Consider the following 15,439-nt stretch of genomic DNA (forward strand, 5'->3'; position numbering starts at 1 on the left):
ATTTTAAGGTAGCCTGCGGGGCAACAAACATCAAATTCATTCACAAAAATAAAAGCAAACGGCAAGCACAGGCATCAAAAATCCAAAAGCAAACCAACTGTCAGACAACCCCTGGTGCCTGGAAAAAGGCAGATAAGACTTTCTTACAGACATAGAATTACAGAAAGGACAGCAATGAGACACAGACACCATTCAAACAATTCATCTTTTTTTGCAATTTGAAATTTATTTGACTTCAGTCTCCGCAAAGCTGTTCCTTTGACATCTGGACTGTGTTTTTCTCAGCTCCTAGTTAGTGGCTCAGGGCAAAATATTCATGTACTAGAATAACAACCACCTTATTCATGTGGCATCTTCTGTGTACCGACAACTTGATAATGTGCTATGTGATACATCAATACTTTCACAAAAAATGCTTTATATTTTACGGTGAAACTGTGATTCATTTCTGGGAGTGTGTCAAGTGTTGTTTTCCAGAGACATGTGATGTGGCATCCTTCCTAGGGAGCTGTGGCCTGCTCCGCCTTGATGCGATCCTTCTTGAGCGGACCCTGAAAATTCAGGACAGAGGAAGGAAAAAAAATTTGGAGTTTGACTGAATTTCCGCAAAAGTTGTAGGGACAAATTAGTACAATGGCATCTAAAATGCCTTTCACAGTTGTTTGAAATGGAAGCCTGTTGACAACTAAGGGTTACCTTTTCAAACACTTGAACCAGATATTTTCAACAATTCATACTTCACTCACCACATAATGTGGACAGAAACTGCTACCTCATACAATCTCGTGACTCATGTACAGCTCACAAAATTCAAGCCCTCGAGCAAAGCACCAATTGCCACGCCGGACTTAACTGGGTCTTGGCGAGTTACCGTTTGAAATTGATATTCTTGGAAAAAAAAAAGAGGGCCGGTTCAGGATATTACTTCCTGCCTGATTAGGTGTGGCATGATCACCCCAACAATACTGCAGGAGCACCTCTGAAAGAAAATTACTGTTTTCGGACACAATTACAGGCTCCGAGTTCGGGGGTAATATAAATCCCTCAGTCTGAAAGCCACTCTTAAGGTAATCACCATGAAGGTCTTCTTCTCCTCGTGGGTCTGGAAGCGGCCATGACCAAACTTGGAGGTGGTGTCGATGAACTTGAGCGAGATCTTCTCCAAGGCCTTGCGTTTGGTGTGCACCAACATGGACTGAAAGGAGAAGGTGAGACACAAGATGTGTCACGAAGTGGAAGTTCAGACAACAAAAGTTACTGGGGGGTGTACATGGGGGGGGGGGTGCAGTCAATCTGCCACTGCAGACTGAGGCCTTGCAATCTTCTGAGATTCTTTGCCTGGCCTAGTCTGTTGAACAAATAACATGTCGAGGAGCTAAGCATAATAGATTTGGTGTCAGAAGGAAGGCAGCATGGAATTTCACCAAGGGGTGGTCTGAATGCCAGAGCAAACTGGCACAATCCATGGCTTATCATCATTTACCACCAAGTCCAGCGTAGATCCGCTTTCAGGGAGCTGCTTAGCAACAGAATTCATTAACCCTAACACTCCTCAATCCTTCACCTGTTGGAGGACTGAGGAGTGTTAGGGTTAAGGAAATGTTTGTGCTGAAGAAACTGAGAAGAGCACCGGTCTCTTGTAATAGAATTTGCAAAGCAGTTTGTCTGGTAACCTGTTGCTTTTGCTGTGCTCAGTGTACTTCTCTGCTTTGCAGATCCAAGATGATCAGGTCTTGAAATAACGCGGGACAACCGAAAAGACAGGGGCTGCTTTCAAATCTACTACTCACCTTCCGCAGCGTGATGACACGCTTCTTGGGTCCCATGATGCATCCCTTCAGCATCAGGAAGTCATTCTTGACCTCACCGTAGTGTGGGAAGCCACCCTGTAACAGAAAAGGAACATTAACTATGACTGACGTTTAACACCTAACGCTTTCCTTCCTGCCAAGGAATTGTGGAGTGCAGTGTGTGAAAGGCACACCAGTGAATATCCTGAATAAGCACAAAATTCACAGCGCATTGCCCGTTTCTTTCATAAAAAACCCATTCTGCAAATGCAGCTAAGCAGTAAGCACAGACGAATGGAAGACATTCCCAGTGCATCACTATTTGCATTCTCACTGCTAGATGAGCCATGGGTCCAGACCTCGTACGGCCATCACAAGACCCCATAAACCCATCACAAGACCCCATAAACCCATCACGAGACCCCATAAACCCATCACAAGACCCCATAAACCCATCACAAGACCCCATAAACCCATCACAAGACCCCATAAACCCACCACAAGACCCCATAAACCCATCACAAGACCCCATAAACCCATCACAAGACCCCATAAACCCATCACGAGACCCCATAAACCCATCACGAGACCCCATAAACCCATCACAAGACCCCATAAACCCATCATGAGACCCCATAAACCCATCACGAGACCCCATAAACCCATCACGAGACCCCATAAACCCATCACAAGACCCCATAAACCCATCACAAGACCCCATAAACCCATCACAAGACCCCATAAACCCATCACAAGACCCCATAAACCCATCACAAGACCCCATAAACCCATCACAAGACCTCCAGCCTGAATTGAAGTCACAAGCCATTCAAACGCACTGCGGCAACAGCAGTCTTTTGTCATTGTTGAACCTCTTGTTGACTAGTTTTGTGTCTGGACTTAGATGACCTTGACAGGGGTGAGATTGACCCATGATACAAATGGCTGAAAACAACTGAAAAAAGGCACAAAGAAGCTGACCTGATGAAAATCTCCTATACTTTTGTACACAGCCAGTGAGGAAAAAAAAAAAGCTGAAATCGGCTAAAAAGCTCAGAAATCTCACCCCTGCCTTAACTACAATACCTGGATTCAGGTGGCTGCATCAACAAGATAAGCGCGATGGGAAATGGCAAGAGTGAACTCTGACTCTGCATACTAACTATAAAAGTGGTCACCGTGGTCAAATTGATAGTTGGACCAGATTACACAGATGCAAGGTGTATATAACATCAATACAGGTAGGCATGACAATACATTTAGGCTAGTGTGATGAAAATGTGTACCATAGGGTTGACACTCTTGTCAGTGATGTCAAAGTCAGTGGCGCCATTGTTCTTGATCAGCTTGCCCTCCTTCAGGTGGAAGCCCTCACCCACACGGTAGATCTTCTTGTTGAGCTCTGTGCGGTGGTGGTAGCCCTTCTGGCCAGCACGGGCCACACCATAGCCCACACGGGCTGGATGCCAGGCACCGATGCAGGCCACCTTGCGCAGGCCCTTGTGGGTCTTGCGAGGCAGCTTCTTGGTGCCCCAACGGAAGGTCACACCTGGAGAAGGGGGGGGGGAAGGGACAGATGAAAAGCTTACAAAGAGTCTTAAGTAATCACCCTTACCCTCATCAGACTGAAGTTTTCAAATTCCTTCAAATTGTGTTCAACCGGCAGATTACACTAGTCAACCATAAACAGGCACTGCAGATCAAACCAAACGTCTAAATGTAATTAAAAAAACTTCACTCTCCCATTGAAATTTTCCAACTTTTGACGACACAGTATTACAGTTAACCATGGTGGCAAAGGGTGAACTAGTCACATATTTGGACCAAACTACAGAGGTTGCTGGAAATACTTGCTAACAACAGATGTGAATCACACTTCACCGGAAGGACCAAGGTCTTGATGCTGTCTGATTGCACTATTTGACTAGAATAGGGGTTTTTCACATGAGGCATAATGACAGGCACGGGCATTTCAAGAAGCCTACAATGCTGAATCTTTGTATTTCTACTGCCATTTTCATGTACACAAGAATGTTGAAATACTTAAAAAGGCGTGTACGTTTCCGCGCAAATCAGCGTAAATTGAATGCCGATCGTCAAAAATCATGTGACTGAAAATCCTCTATAGTTCACCCTTGACCACCAGTGTGACGGCACAGGATACATTACGAATCAACCACGTTTAAGCCAATGATCTGTGACCAAACTTGATCAAGGCTTGCAGGATTGGACTTTGTGGTGACCTCAACACTTCCCGCATGGGACCCAGTAGCAAGCAGACAGAGGACAGCATGTGATTTGTCAGAAGGAAGGCAGCATGGAATTTCACCAAGGGGTGGTCTGGGTACCAGGGCAAGCTGGCACAATCCATGGCTTATCATCATTATCACTGCAGGCTGTAGTAACTACTATGGGCTGAAGGGTTGGGAACCAACAGTCATTTCATCTAATTGTCCTCTGTCCTTAACTTCACGATGATTCTTCACACACCCTCAGAGTTCCGGTTAATTTGGATGCCAAGTGCTGACTTGGTAGCCAAAATAAACATTAATGAAAGGAGTTCAGTATAAGGTTTGTGGGCCTGGCAAAAATAGAATGTCATCACAGAAACACAAGTGGGATTTCTCGTTTGATAAAGCATTTTCATGATGCATTGGAGTGCTGGGAAGCTTTAAGGTCCAGGCCGGGGATTCTTGTTTTAAACATCTCATCTTACCCTTGAATCCTTTGCCCTTGGTCACCCCGATGACATCAATCATCTCGTCCTGGGCGAACACCTCGGTGATGCGGGTCTGCTTCTCCAGGTGTTCGCGGGCCCAGTCCACCTTGTCGGCGATACTACCACCGTTCAGCTGCACCTCCATGATATGGGCCTTCTTCTGGCGTTGGTTCATCAGCTTCATCTGGGAGGGGGAAGATGGGTGGGTTGGAGAGGAGGAAGAAGAAAAGGAAAGTGGAAGAATTAACAAGTGAGGACGGACTAGGATCAGGGAAAAGAAATGTGGCTGCTTCTCTGTTCCTTTTCTGAATAATGCTGAGATTTGCTCAACTTGTGAGAAAGCTTGTAATCTCCTTTCTGAACACTAAACCACACATAGGTAGTTATCATCCATGAATACCTGGAATTCCACAATATCCAATTCATATGTTTTAAGTATTTTAGGGGTTTTAATCTCTTAAGCCTTGTGATTGTCTGTACACACAGAACAGCGTTTCATTTTTTGAATAGACAAGAATCCATGTTGCTTTTTAAGCTTTTTTTTTCATTTTACATCATCAACATGCCTTCTTAAAAAAAGAAGCGCCGTCTACGAATGCCAATTAACGTCTTGTCAAGCCAGAGATATGCTGATTTGAATTCAAATCAATTTTTAGGTAACCGATTCACATGTGTAACTTCATTCTTTAGACAAACACACAAAAGCCTTTCAACTTACCTGGGTGTGCACAATGACACGGATAACCTTGCAGTACTTCTTCATGGTCTTGAAGTCCTTCTCAATTTCGGCTTTGCCGGCATCATCCGCCCACTTCTTAGAGGCTTTGGTGAATGCCTTCTTCTTGGAGCGGTACCTGTGTCATGCACAGATGGGACGGGGGAAGAGAAAAAAAGGGGGCCTAAAAGAGGGGGTCAGAGAATTCTTGGCTCTCATCACGTGAAGCACACGCGAGAGGAGAGGCCTTGTGGGCTCATCCAGTACCCGGGGGTAAGGAGCGGAGCCCCAGAAGGGTACTCAGGAGGGGCGGGTCAGGGGCACGGTTCATCGGCTCAGTGATGCCGAGAGGAGCCGTGGAAATTAAGCTTGTTCTCGTCCGCCAATGGCAGAGCGGAGAGCAATGTCAATTTTAAATGGTCACGCAGTTACGGCACAAATAGCTTTTCAAATAGCTCTTTAAGGAACAATTCATGAACTGAAAAGTGTCTTGCAAGGCAACTGATTTTGAAAATTCTAGTAATAAATCAAATTTTCTACTATGCATGAGAGATAAAAGGATGAAAGAGCAATGCTCAATCCTTTAATCTTTAATGCCCATCATCTTGTATATCATTTAGGTAGTTTCAAGAAAGTTCTCCATCATGTAGCCATATCTACATGGCTTCGGTTTGTAAGTTTTCACCAACTTTCAATTAACTGCTGACTTGAATTGTACCAGTTCTTGTAGAAGCGACGCTTGCATTCGTCACTCAGATGCTCAGCCCAGACCACTTTGAGGGAACGCATACCCCGGGGAGTCTCGATGTAACCGACCACACCAACCACCACCACAGGGGGAGTCTCCACGATGGTCACACCCTCAACCACTTCTTTCTTGTTCATTTCTGCAGAGAAAGGAGACAGTGAGGTAACGGGTAAAGAAGAGCAGGCTGGTTGCACCTTTTTTCAAGTGGGCGCGAGCATGCGCCTGGCCCACATGCTAAGACTGTAAATTGAAATATACTGGTGGCCCATGATCAGTGCTGCCCGTGCCAACCATGCATGAACCCTGCATATGCATGAAGTGAGTTCCCAACAAGGGACCATCATTGCCACTTAAAAACATGCTCTCTCTTGCTCGTGCTCAGAGCAGATTCACTCAACCAGGCTGCCTCGTGCTATGAGGCAGGCTTCCCTGTTGGCAAAACATTCCAGCAAAACATGGCAGGTCAAGCTAATCCAACATGCACACGGCACCCTCCAATTCACTCCATATGAAGCCTATTTAATTGGTTGACGAGCCCAAGAAAACAAGGTTTAACCCTAACAGTACCGGGCACTGTTTGGCTTAGAGTACTCAGTACTACAAAATACTATGTAACACTCTGAGCCTGAAGGACCTAGCGCTACAAAATTACTAATTCTAGGTTTATTCAATTGTTACTCGTACAGAGAACAATGAAACCATGCATTCATAGTGCAACAGCACTGTATGGTACATTGTCTTCTCTATTGTATCTTATGACTTCAGAGAATAATGTTATGTCCTCTTACAAGCGACAGGGCTGAGTACTACATTCTACTACTAAGTAGTACTTTGTAGCGTTCGGCACTGTTAAAGGGCTACTACTAGTGCATGTACATGTTCGTCATGAATGGAATAAAAGCAGCAATCCCTTAGCCAGCAAATCCTTGCCCCTAGTGCCTTTTGACAAACTTTTCATCTCTTTCCTCTGCCGATCTTGCATCCCCTAATGCATCCCTTGTTGAATGTATACGAGATGGCCCTGTCGATTGTTGGGAAGGGAGGTATCTCTCTGAGAACAATGGTTAAAACCTCACCCCATGTCAATTAACTGAGGTATCATGTACACTGCTTGGTTGGTTCCATTGAACAACCACAAAACCTCCATTTTGATTTGAATGACTGACAATAGTGAGGGTTTACTACAGTGTAAACTATTGGTTAGAGTGATACATGGCAAAGTTGGACACACCAATTTGGTGCAGTGGCAACGACACAAAACATATCACCCTGATTGATGAAACAAGAGCGGAGTTAGACCAAGAGGGCCCTTACTGGATCCAGGTCGGTCCACCGTACGCACAATGTGGGTCATGCCTGCCTTGTAGCCAAGGAATGCTGTCAAATGCACAGGCTTGGACGGGTCATCCTTGGGGAACGCCTTGACCTTGCCACGATGACGGCGAGAGCGCTTCCTGGGCAGGAATCCCAGGGAGCCATGGCGGGGCGCAGAGAACTTGCGATGAGACTGTGGGAAACATACGATAAAGTATGAGATAAATAAACATTCATTACCTAAACCTAACATGCATAACGTAAAGTCGCCAGGTCCCTGATTTCGCCAACTACTGTCAAGTCTGATTGGTTTTCTCATTAAGTGGCAAATTATAATAAGGGACCTGGGAAGTATATGGCACAGACGTTAGTTGCTGGGACGTTGCACTTGATTGATGATTTCTAAACAGTCAGTCACACCCGCATTCCAGTTAATAAGTGTGATTTTTAGTAGTGAGTCCCCAGGAAAGTGACAAAAATGACAAAGACTTGACAAAGGCTTGAAATACCTTCAATTTGCCTACCAGCTTGTCCACATCTCAGAGGTGAAATAATTTGACTTCAGTAAATTGACGAAATATGACCTGTTTGCGTTCCACGCCACACAAACTTCATTGGTTTTTTTTATTAGGCAAAAACCCAGCAAAGACTGATCAGTAAAGAGGCCAGTCTTGTCAACAAACTGACACAATGTACTACACTAGAGCTGGTCACGTAACTTCCGATTATAGCATACATAGACTGACCTATAAATCCCTTGACGATCCACAAATCTGTATTCTGTTCTGTGGCTGTACGTCACAGGACAAATACAGGCGCAGCATAACGAGTGTTTATGTTGCTTTGAATACAAGATCCAATAATTCTGACTACTCTCCTTAAGATTGGGTACAGAGACGTCAGGGAAATCTGTGGTCAGGGAACCACACTAATGCAGATGTGTGCCGATCGTCCAGGGATTCATAGGTCAGGACAGTAGGAAAAAGCTAATTTTTTGCCAATAATGTAGGTTACACTCTACAAAATACACACGTGCCCAGTAGTTTCATATAGGTTACTCATTATTTTGGGCTTTTTAGGGGAAGATTTTATCAAGAGCCATCAAACATCAGCAAGGCCTATGGAGTAGTGCCTTACTGTTCAGGAAGTACGGAATACCCACCAATTGACCAATCAGAGAGAAGAATTGAGACACAGTGACGTCATTGCAACTGCGCAATAAATATGCTTGAATAACTGGTTGACGCTTTGTTGACCCTAAATTCTCGCAGTTGGAAATGGGGACTTTCGCAATGGGGCAAATTTAGCCTTTGTGCTAATGCTTTTTAATAATGTAGAGAAAATCCCCGACGTCCAACTATGAGAATAACATGACCCGCTGGTTGGGCTCTACTGCATGGCATAAGCATGATGAGCAGGGGATTGTAAATTTGGGGACCCTGTTCCTATAACAGAAGGGAGAGTTACATTTTAACTTTTGAATTGACCTTGGTGGGCAACTGTGACATCATGCTCAATAACTGTAGGGTAATGTTGTCAAAAAGGGCTACCCTGCAAAATTGGTAAGTCCCCCCAAAAAGAAAGGCATCACTCTCTTTATTGCGCTGACTCAATTTTTTTTCTTTAGAAATTTCAAATAGTAAATTGTGAGAAAATGTGACTTTTTTACTGATACATTAACTATGCAAATTTGAATTCAACATGTGTTGTGTTAAAACATTGACGGTTTCCCCTCAAAATTTCCTTCAAAACCCTATTAACCCTCCTTTGGTTTAACAGCACAAATATGCACAAGTGCCCACTGTCACTCTCTTGCATGTATTTTCTATATGAAACAAAAAGATGCACAGGTTCAGTGTGTACACAGTTGGTTGCCAGCACAAAATGACACAGGGTCTTTTGTGCAGTCCTCTTCACTGCATTTCGTCTCCTGCACAATTATGCACAAGAAACAGTGAAGCAGTTGTTGGACAGGACAAAAGTGCAATCTGATATTCCTGTGAGGGACAGTTGGTGCAGTGCACAACACGACACAGCTGTGCTTCTTTGAGCCGTTTACCAACTGACCTAAAGAGTGACTTCAGCATAGGAGGGTTAAAATGTAAAAGAAATTTGGGGTCCCCAAGTATACAATCCCCGATAAGCTTTATCGCAAATACTGCATGGGTGATTTTGCACAATGATAGAAAGGCATTGTATCAAATCACCCATTTATCAGTTTATAGTATTTGCGATTGCTTATTATAAAGAAGTTATAGAATGAGCAGGCGCCCCCTCAGGCATGACTTTGTCGCTCAACTGTCCACAAAAAAATAAAATTTCAGGTAAATGTGATTGGGACTATTTTGAATCTAACAGGAGCCTAGTTAGGGCCTAATATTGAAAATAATACAAACTTTTTTTATGAATATGCCTAAATAGCCTGTAGACGCTAAAATAGCATGACCCTGTTGAATGGTTTTACTGTAATACTGTTTTTAAAATATCACATAATCTACACAATCATACGAACAAATAAAATACCACATGGCCAAAGTTCTACAAAGACTTAAAGATCGTTGTATTTTTATTCATAGATGGCAAGTCAAAAGGCAACATTTTACTGATTTAATATTCATCTCAATTTTCATCACCATTGCCAATTTCGGAGGTTGCGAAAGAGACCGATAAAAAGGGAATCTGGACAGAAGGTCTCCGAACAGTATTCTCATATGAGTAGTGAAGTCAGGGTGCCAGATAACAAAACACGATCCTGTTTTTGCTAGACTGGCTTCCGACTGCCACTATTGACATTGCAGTTAAAAGTTGACTGTAAGGGGCGGGAACCAGTCCAGATTATCGCACCACGCATGCACGCGCACCAGCACTGCCGGAACGCACTAGTTTTGGATAAAAGTTTTATCCCAAGAATTCATAAAGCCACTGAGCATTTCGGGAATGTCTTTGAAAAATTGTTACGAATTATAGTGATTTAATATCTGATTTTAGACGTTCCTTTTCCGAAAGATACACTTTGGGCTGAAATTAGTTATCCGATTGGCCTTTGCCCTTTGACATGACCGAACCGACGATGATCCTCTTGAGTTAATGAGATGAGAGAATGCACAGTGAGAAAGTCGCTGATCTTCTCTGCTTATTTTTTACCTAATCGGGGTAAAAATGGGGGTTCTTGACGAATTCATAGGGAAAGCTTTCTATTATACTGTAGATGCACCGGTCACCCTTGTTAGAGGTAAGTTCGTGCACTCAAAAAGTGATTACAAAGCCATGCCAAGATTTGCAGTTATTAGACACTCCATCCAGCAGCGCACGACTAGAGAGGGCGCTTGACAAATCCAAAGTTAACTCAGCACATCATACATGTACATGTTTATATTTTACATGTTAATACTGCAAAAGCCGTGTCTTTTCCTTCTTTCCTTGATCATGTGAATTGCCCCTTTGCCAGGAAGCGGTCTCATATCCAAAACCCAATTAAGGAAATGCGACACAAACCACCCCTTTTTTCATCTTACATTTATTTAGGGGCCTAGGCCTAACGTCATAAATAATGGCAGATCAGGGAATTGATTTGTTTGTCTGCTGTGCCCCAGAACTGTGGGGTCTGATGTCTGCTCCTCTTCCACGAACCTCACAGAAAAAAGAGCCTTTTTTGCCATAGGCTGTGCATGACGTTTAACAGGGCATGAACAGCAATTCCATTCGAGTGGTGTACCCATGTTACTTCATTTCCGCCATACCTTTGTTTTGAGTACCACGAAAGAAATGGGCCCAAACCATGTTAATTGGCTACAGCCACTTTCTGTACGTGTGTAATTCTTAGTCCCACTGGTTGAAATGGCAGTTGGCTGCAGTGCGCTGGGGGTCACACTGACCAATCACAGGGCTCCTCATTATTTATGCCCAAATTGAAGGAAGACAAGCAACAGCCGCTGGGTGCACAAAGCCACTCAACAGGAAGTGTTCGCTGTGCGACAGCACGCTTACGTGCACTGGTCCCCAACGGCTGCGCGGCTAAGAATTATACACACACGTACGGAAAGTGGCTGTAGCCACTTTCCATGACATGTGTATCGATCATAGCCGCAGCCAACCATTTGGTCGTGGCTCGTCTTCGCAAGTACGTATGTGAGCCGCATGACTCTTAGACACTGACCAGGAAATAGTTGCACCTCTTTTTATTAAAAAGGCATGGTTTTGGCCTTTTTCTTTCTTGGTACTCAAAACAAAGGTATGTAAGCTATCTTACATAAAACTCTGAGGGGAAATGAAGCAACATTTCTATGGCTACAAATAGAATCGCTGTTTGTGCCCTGTTAAGCGTCATGCATAGCCTATGGAGAAAAAGGCTCGTTTTCTGTGGGGTTCATGGGAGAAGAGCAGACGTCAGACCCTGCAGTTCTGGGGGTATATCTGCCGTGCTATGCTGAGATCAGCAAGATCCCAAAGAAAATGAGGTGAAAAATAAGAAAAGACAGCCAATCCATCATCCATCAGTAATGAAAAAAAAAAACTTGGAAAATAGGACTACCTACCATGCATGCTACGCCTACTTACTTGTAGTTGCAACTTCTAACTCTGCTGGTCATTTTCCACCTCTTCCATTCCATCCACGTCTTCACATGATTATGATGGAATATTTGGTCAACAACTACAACGTGCACACGTCCCCAATAGCTGCGTTTTATTCTTGTTCAACTGTGCTCTGATGGTGGTGGTATCACATTTGTAATCTGACTATATTGTTCAAATATTTGTTCAGTTTTCTTCTCTCATTCATGCTTATTGTGTTTGTATCTTTGAATGGTGGAAACACCAATGCTTGTGGGAAATTACAACAAAAAATGTCACCTCCTTTCTTTCAAGCAAATAGCGGATGCTAAACATTGTTTTCTTTACTTGGTCTAATATAGCTGTACTGAACAACATTAGCTTTGCAGATACTGAAAAAAATTTAGCCAAGTAGGCCTTACTTTATAATCTGATTTACTGATTTTTTTGGGGACAGATTTTGTTGAGCGGCAACAGAACAGGCGCCCTTACTCCTACTACCACAGGAAGTACCGACGTGTGACTCCAGTTGAAGATTGCAACACTGATGATTATGTGTGCCTGTACGAAGCAGAGATGCAGTACAGGAGAGATAGGTGCTGAAACTCCACAAGTTTTCTGTTCATGGGCTCAGTACTTTACCTAAGGGGAGAGTTTCCTTTGCGAAATGTAGGACTAGAGCGTGTGGACTTTTGTGTATCCCTGTAATGAATTTTTCCTTCATACAACTATCGTTCAGCAAGTCTGCAGTCCTCACAACTACGGAGCAAGTATTTGTGAACTGCTTGTGCAAACGTTTGTCCTCTATTGTGTTTGAACAAATAACGTGAATGATTAAAAAAGTTACGTGAAAATGAAAATGTGCTTGTCATCTTCCTGTAAATTGACAGAAACACGGAGAAAAATGTGTAAACGACTGTGCAGTAGTTGTGCCTGATGTGAAGGATTACTGGTTGGGCTGTGTAGTCCTGACTTTCACAAAATCAGGAAAAACCAGACATTGAATTTTTGGCACATTGATTGGGATAGGAGGTGGTAAGGGGCTAAACAAGGCATTGAACTGCAATCAATTACAACCCAACCATTCAAGAAAAGATGCCCTCTGTGAAATTACAAGAATATCTGTTTAATCATTGGCTAGTGTAAAAACTGTGCCTTTGGATTATTACTACCACACTACATCTTACAAACCGAAACTATTTGACTGAATTACCTAAACATTTATGGGGCTAAAAGCCAGGCTGCTGTAATTTAACTGCTGTTATCTTTCAGGTTGGTGGATCAGGAGATCATAATCCGCCTGCAGAAACTTCTCGGCGAGTGCTCAACAAGGGAAGGGCCCAATGCCAAGTTTGCATGTAAACCCTTGCTAGACGAATATGATGTGGCCGCAACAAACTATGATACCAAATGTGAGTCAGAAGGGGGGTGGATGGTGGGTGGTGGGGGAGGATTACTTGTTCTGTTTTAAGTTGGAGTGTATCTTATGGGAGGAGACTGTAGGCCTAATTGGCCCTACCCGCTGTCTCAGACTGTTACCTGTATGTTGCCTAACCCAACCAACAGTGGCTAGTCTCACTCGTTATGTGCTCTGTAAGTGCATGCATATTACAGGTTTTTGCACCATGACATTTGTTTGGGAAAAGAGAGTTCTCACAGCACAACCTGACAGTCACTGATGCGTTGAATGTTTTTGTAGATGATAGGAGCAAAATGCTGCACTTTGACATCAGTTTTACTCCTAAATTGATGAAATATAAGGATATTCTAATTCAGAAGTCAGCTTTGATGGATGAATGTATTGGTAAAAAAAAACACCAACCATTAGATACCCCCTCAAAAGTCAGCTCAATAATTTTGTGTGTAATTCATGTGTATTTTAATGTTAGTAAAACTTCCAAGAACAAATATGTTTCAGCAGTATTTGTTGTTGTGACCTTAACCTTGAACCCACCAGGTCCTTCATAATCTGTCATTAGGCCTTTGAAAGCTTTTTGTAAGATTGAAGAATATTTTGCTCAGGCACTTGGAAGCTGGAGCCCAAAGAATGCAACATTGATAGATTTGAGATTGTCTCTAACAAAAAATGCCAGGCCAGTTACGGTCATATACATGCCCAAGCGTTAATTTTTCTTTATGTGGGATATGTTTCTTTGGATCAGATGGAGGTTTGGGAGCGGCCGGCACTGCTGTTAGATGCATGATGAAACAGAAGCACCGTATGCTCGAAGAGAGGAGGAAGGCTAACGAGGCCAGCCAGTGATGCCCTAGATGATGTACATGTGTTGATGTAGAGTTGAAGAAGTTGCAGATGTTGAATTTGACATACATGAAATCCGATGAAAATTAAGCAAAGGGTGTATGAAGACATTTTAATTGGAAAAAGTGTACATGCATAGACGTACCTCACATCCTGATGTACAGCGTACATTGTGTAGTTCCTTAGCAGAGGTTAAATGCCATACAACCTACTGCACAACAGAGACCTCTCGTGAAATTTTTGGGCTTACCACAGAAACGGTTTGAAATGAGTGTTTGAGAAATGATGGATGCCAGGTGTATGTCACTGCAGAGGGTCTGTAATAGACAGTGGGTGTTGGTTTATTGCCCTCAGTGGTCATTGCTTCCTTCCTGCAGTTCAGATGCACATAATGTACAGGTCAGGAAATGACGTGACACAAATGTACAATGTACACATTCTTTCCCTTCCAGATTTCTGTGGAGTGCTGTACTTCATTTGCCAAAATGGACAAACTGTATGTGTACATGTAAATGTGGTCTTGGGGATTGCTGTGCAAATGAGAATATTGGTTTTTGTTGGCAGTTGATCTTGTAAAGATGAAGTTGAATTCAACCAAGTATAATTAATGATAGATTGCACGGAGATAGAAAGAAAACTTTTTTTGAAGTAAAACCTGTTTGAAGTACCTGGCATATTTCAGTTTTCTCTGCAACTATTGGTTTACATAGGTTGTAAAAAGCATTGTTAGATCAAATACCAACCAAACACACATGCATGCGTATGTTGACAAAACATAGTTTTGGTAGTGTTTTGCCTGCTTACATCTGCAAAATGAACGTTGGTGTTACAAACAACAGGCTGGGAACTTTTCTAGATCACCCAATTTCCTCTTTTTGAACTTGCTGTTAAAACATGCTGTTGCTCTTAACATGCTGTTAAAAAGACCGAATAATGTCTTTAGCAGTCTAAAAACTGTAGAACTGTCATTTGGTCTGACGACTTTCCACTTGCTGTTTGGGAAAAAAATCATCCTAATGTTGAATTTTAAAGGGAATGATGACAGCGGGTGGTTTTTGTTTTTGCATTCATTTCAGGTGACACTTCCTGCATGGTTTTGCATTGGCAACTTTTTGAGTGGATTTAATAAATGTAATCTACTGTTGTTAAATTACAGCTTGAGTGTTCATGCATATGATATACGATGTACATGTTTATGTCACACCCAGTTATTACCTATAGTACACCACCTTCACCAATGAGAGGTGTGGTTTTACGTTTGTTATAAAATTTTTGACATACTTGAAGACAAGAGACTACACAAAATGTGAACTTTTCCCTTGGAAAAATAGCTGTAAATGTA

General features: G+C 42.8%; 2 protein-coding genes across 2 annotated transcripts; one reads left to right on the forward strand and one right to left on the reverse strand.

The window, feature by feature from the left end:
- Positions 1-200: 200 nt before the first annotated feature.
- Positions 201-10,033, reverse strand: rpl3 (ribosomal protein L3). The gene is made up of 9 exons (XM_022237958.2): positions 9,920-10,033; positions 7,287-7,479; positions 5,943-6,111; positions 5,228-5,363; positions 4,507-4,693; positions 3,077-3,339; positions 1,791-1,886; positions 1,076-1,195; positions 201-551 (listed from the first exon to the last, which is right to left on the reverse strand). The coding sequence occupies exons 1-9, from the start codon at positions 9,995-9,997 to the stop codon at positions 501-503; spliced, it is 1,293 nt and encodes a 430-aa protein (XP_022093650.2). The 5' UTR covers positions 9,998-10,033; the 3' UTR covers positions 201-500.
- Positions 10,034-10,145: 112 nt separating this feature from the next.
- Positions 10,146-15,250, forward strand: ndufb10 (NADH:ubiquinone oxidoreductase subunit B10). Its single transcript, XM_022237960.2, has 4 exons — positions 10,146-10,518; positions 12,295-12,433; positions 13,110-13,249; positions 14,000-15,250. The coding sequence occupies exons 1-4, from the start codon at positions 10,446-10,448 to the stop codon at positions 14,098-14,100; spliced, it is 453 nt and encodes a 150-aa protein (XP_022093652.1). The 5' UTR covers positions 10,146-10,445; the 3' UTR covers positions 14,101-15,250.
- The last annotated feature ends 189 nt before the right edge of the window (positions 15,251-15,439 follow it).

The sequence above is a fragment of the Acanthaster planci genome, linkage group LG07, assembly GCF_054643075.1.
Source record: "Acanthaster planci isolate LZ-2023a linkage group LG07, COTS_SCS, whole genome shotgun sequence".
Lineage (NCBI taxonomy): Eukaryota > Metazoa > Echinodermata > Asteroidea > Valvatida > Acanthasteridae > Acanthaster > Acanthaster planci.

What these genes read in the sequence shown, in the direction of transcription:
- rpl3 (XM_022237958.2), bottom strand. Translation starts at nt 9,997, where the DNA reads ATGAGAATACTGTTCGGAGACCTTCTGTCCAGATTCCCTTTTTATCGG. An exon ending in AACCTCCGAAATTGGCAATG is followed by an intron (nt 7,480 to 9,919) that starts GTGATGAAAATT and finishes TGTTTCCCACAG; the next exon opens with TCTCATCGCAAGTTCTCTGC. An exon ending in CAAGGGCAAAGGATTCAAGG is followed by an intron (nt 3,340 to 4,506) that starts GTAAGATGAGAT and finishes CCCCTTCTCCAG; the next exon opens with GTGTGACCTTCCGTTGGGGC.
- ndufb10 (XM_022237960.2), top strand. Translation starts at nt 10,446, where the DNA reads ATGGGGGTTCTTGACGAATTCATAGGGAAAGCTTTCTATTATACTGTA. An exon ending in ACCGGTCACCCTTGTTAGAG is followed by an intron (nt 10,519 to 12,294) that starts GTAAGTTCGTGC and finishes TTTTGGGGACAG; the next exon opens with ATTTTGTTGAGCGGCAACAG. An exon ending in AACAAACTATGATACCAAAT is followed by an intron (nt 13,250 to 13,999) that starts GTGAGTCAGAAG and finishes TCTTTGGATCAG; the next exon opens with ATGGAGGTTTGGGAGCGGCC.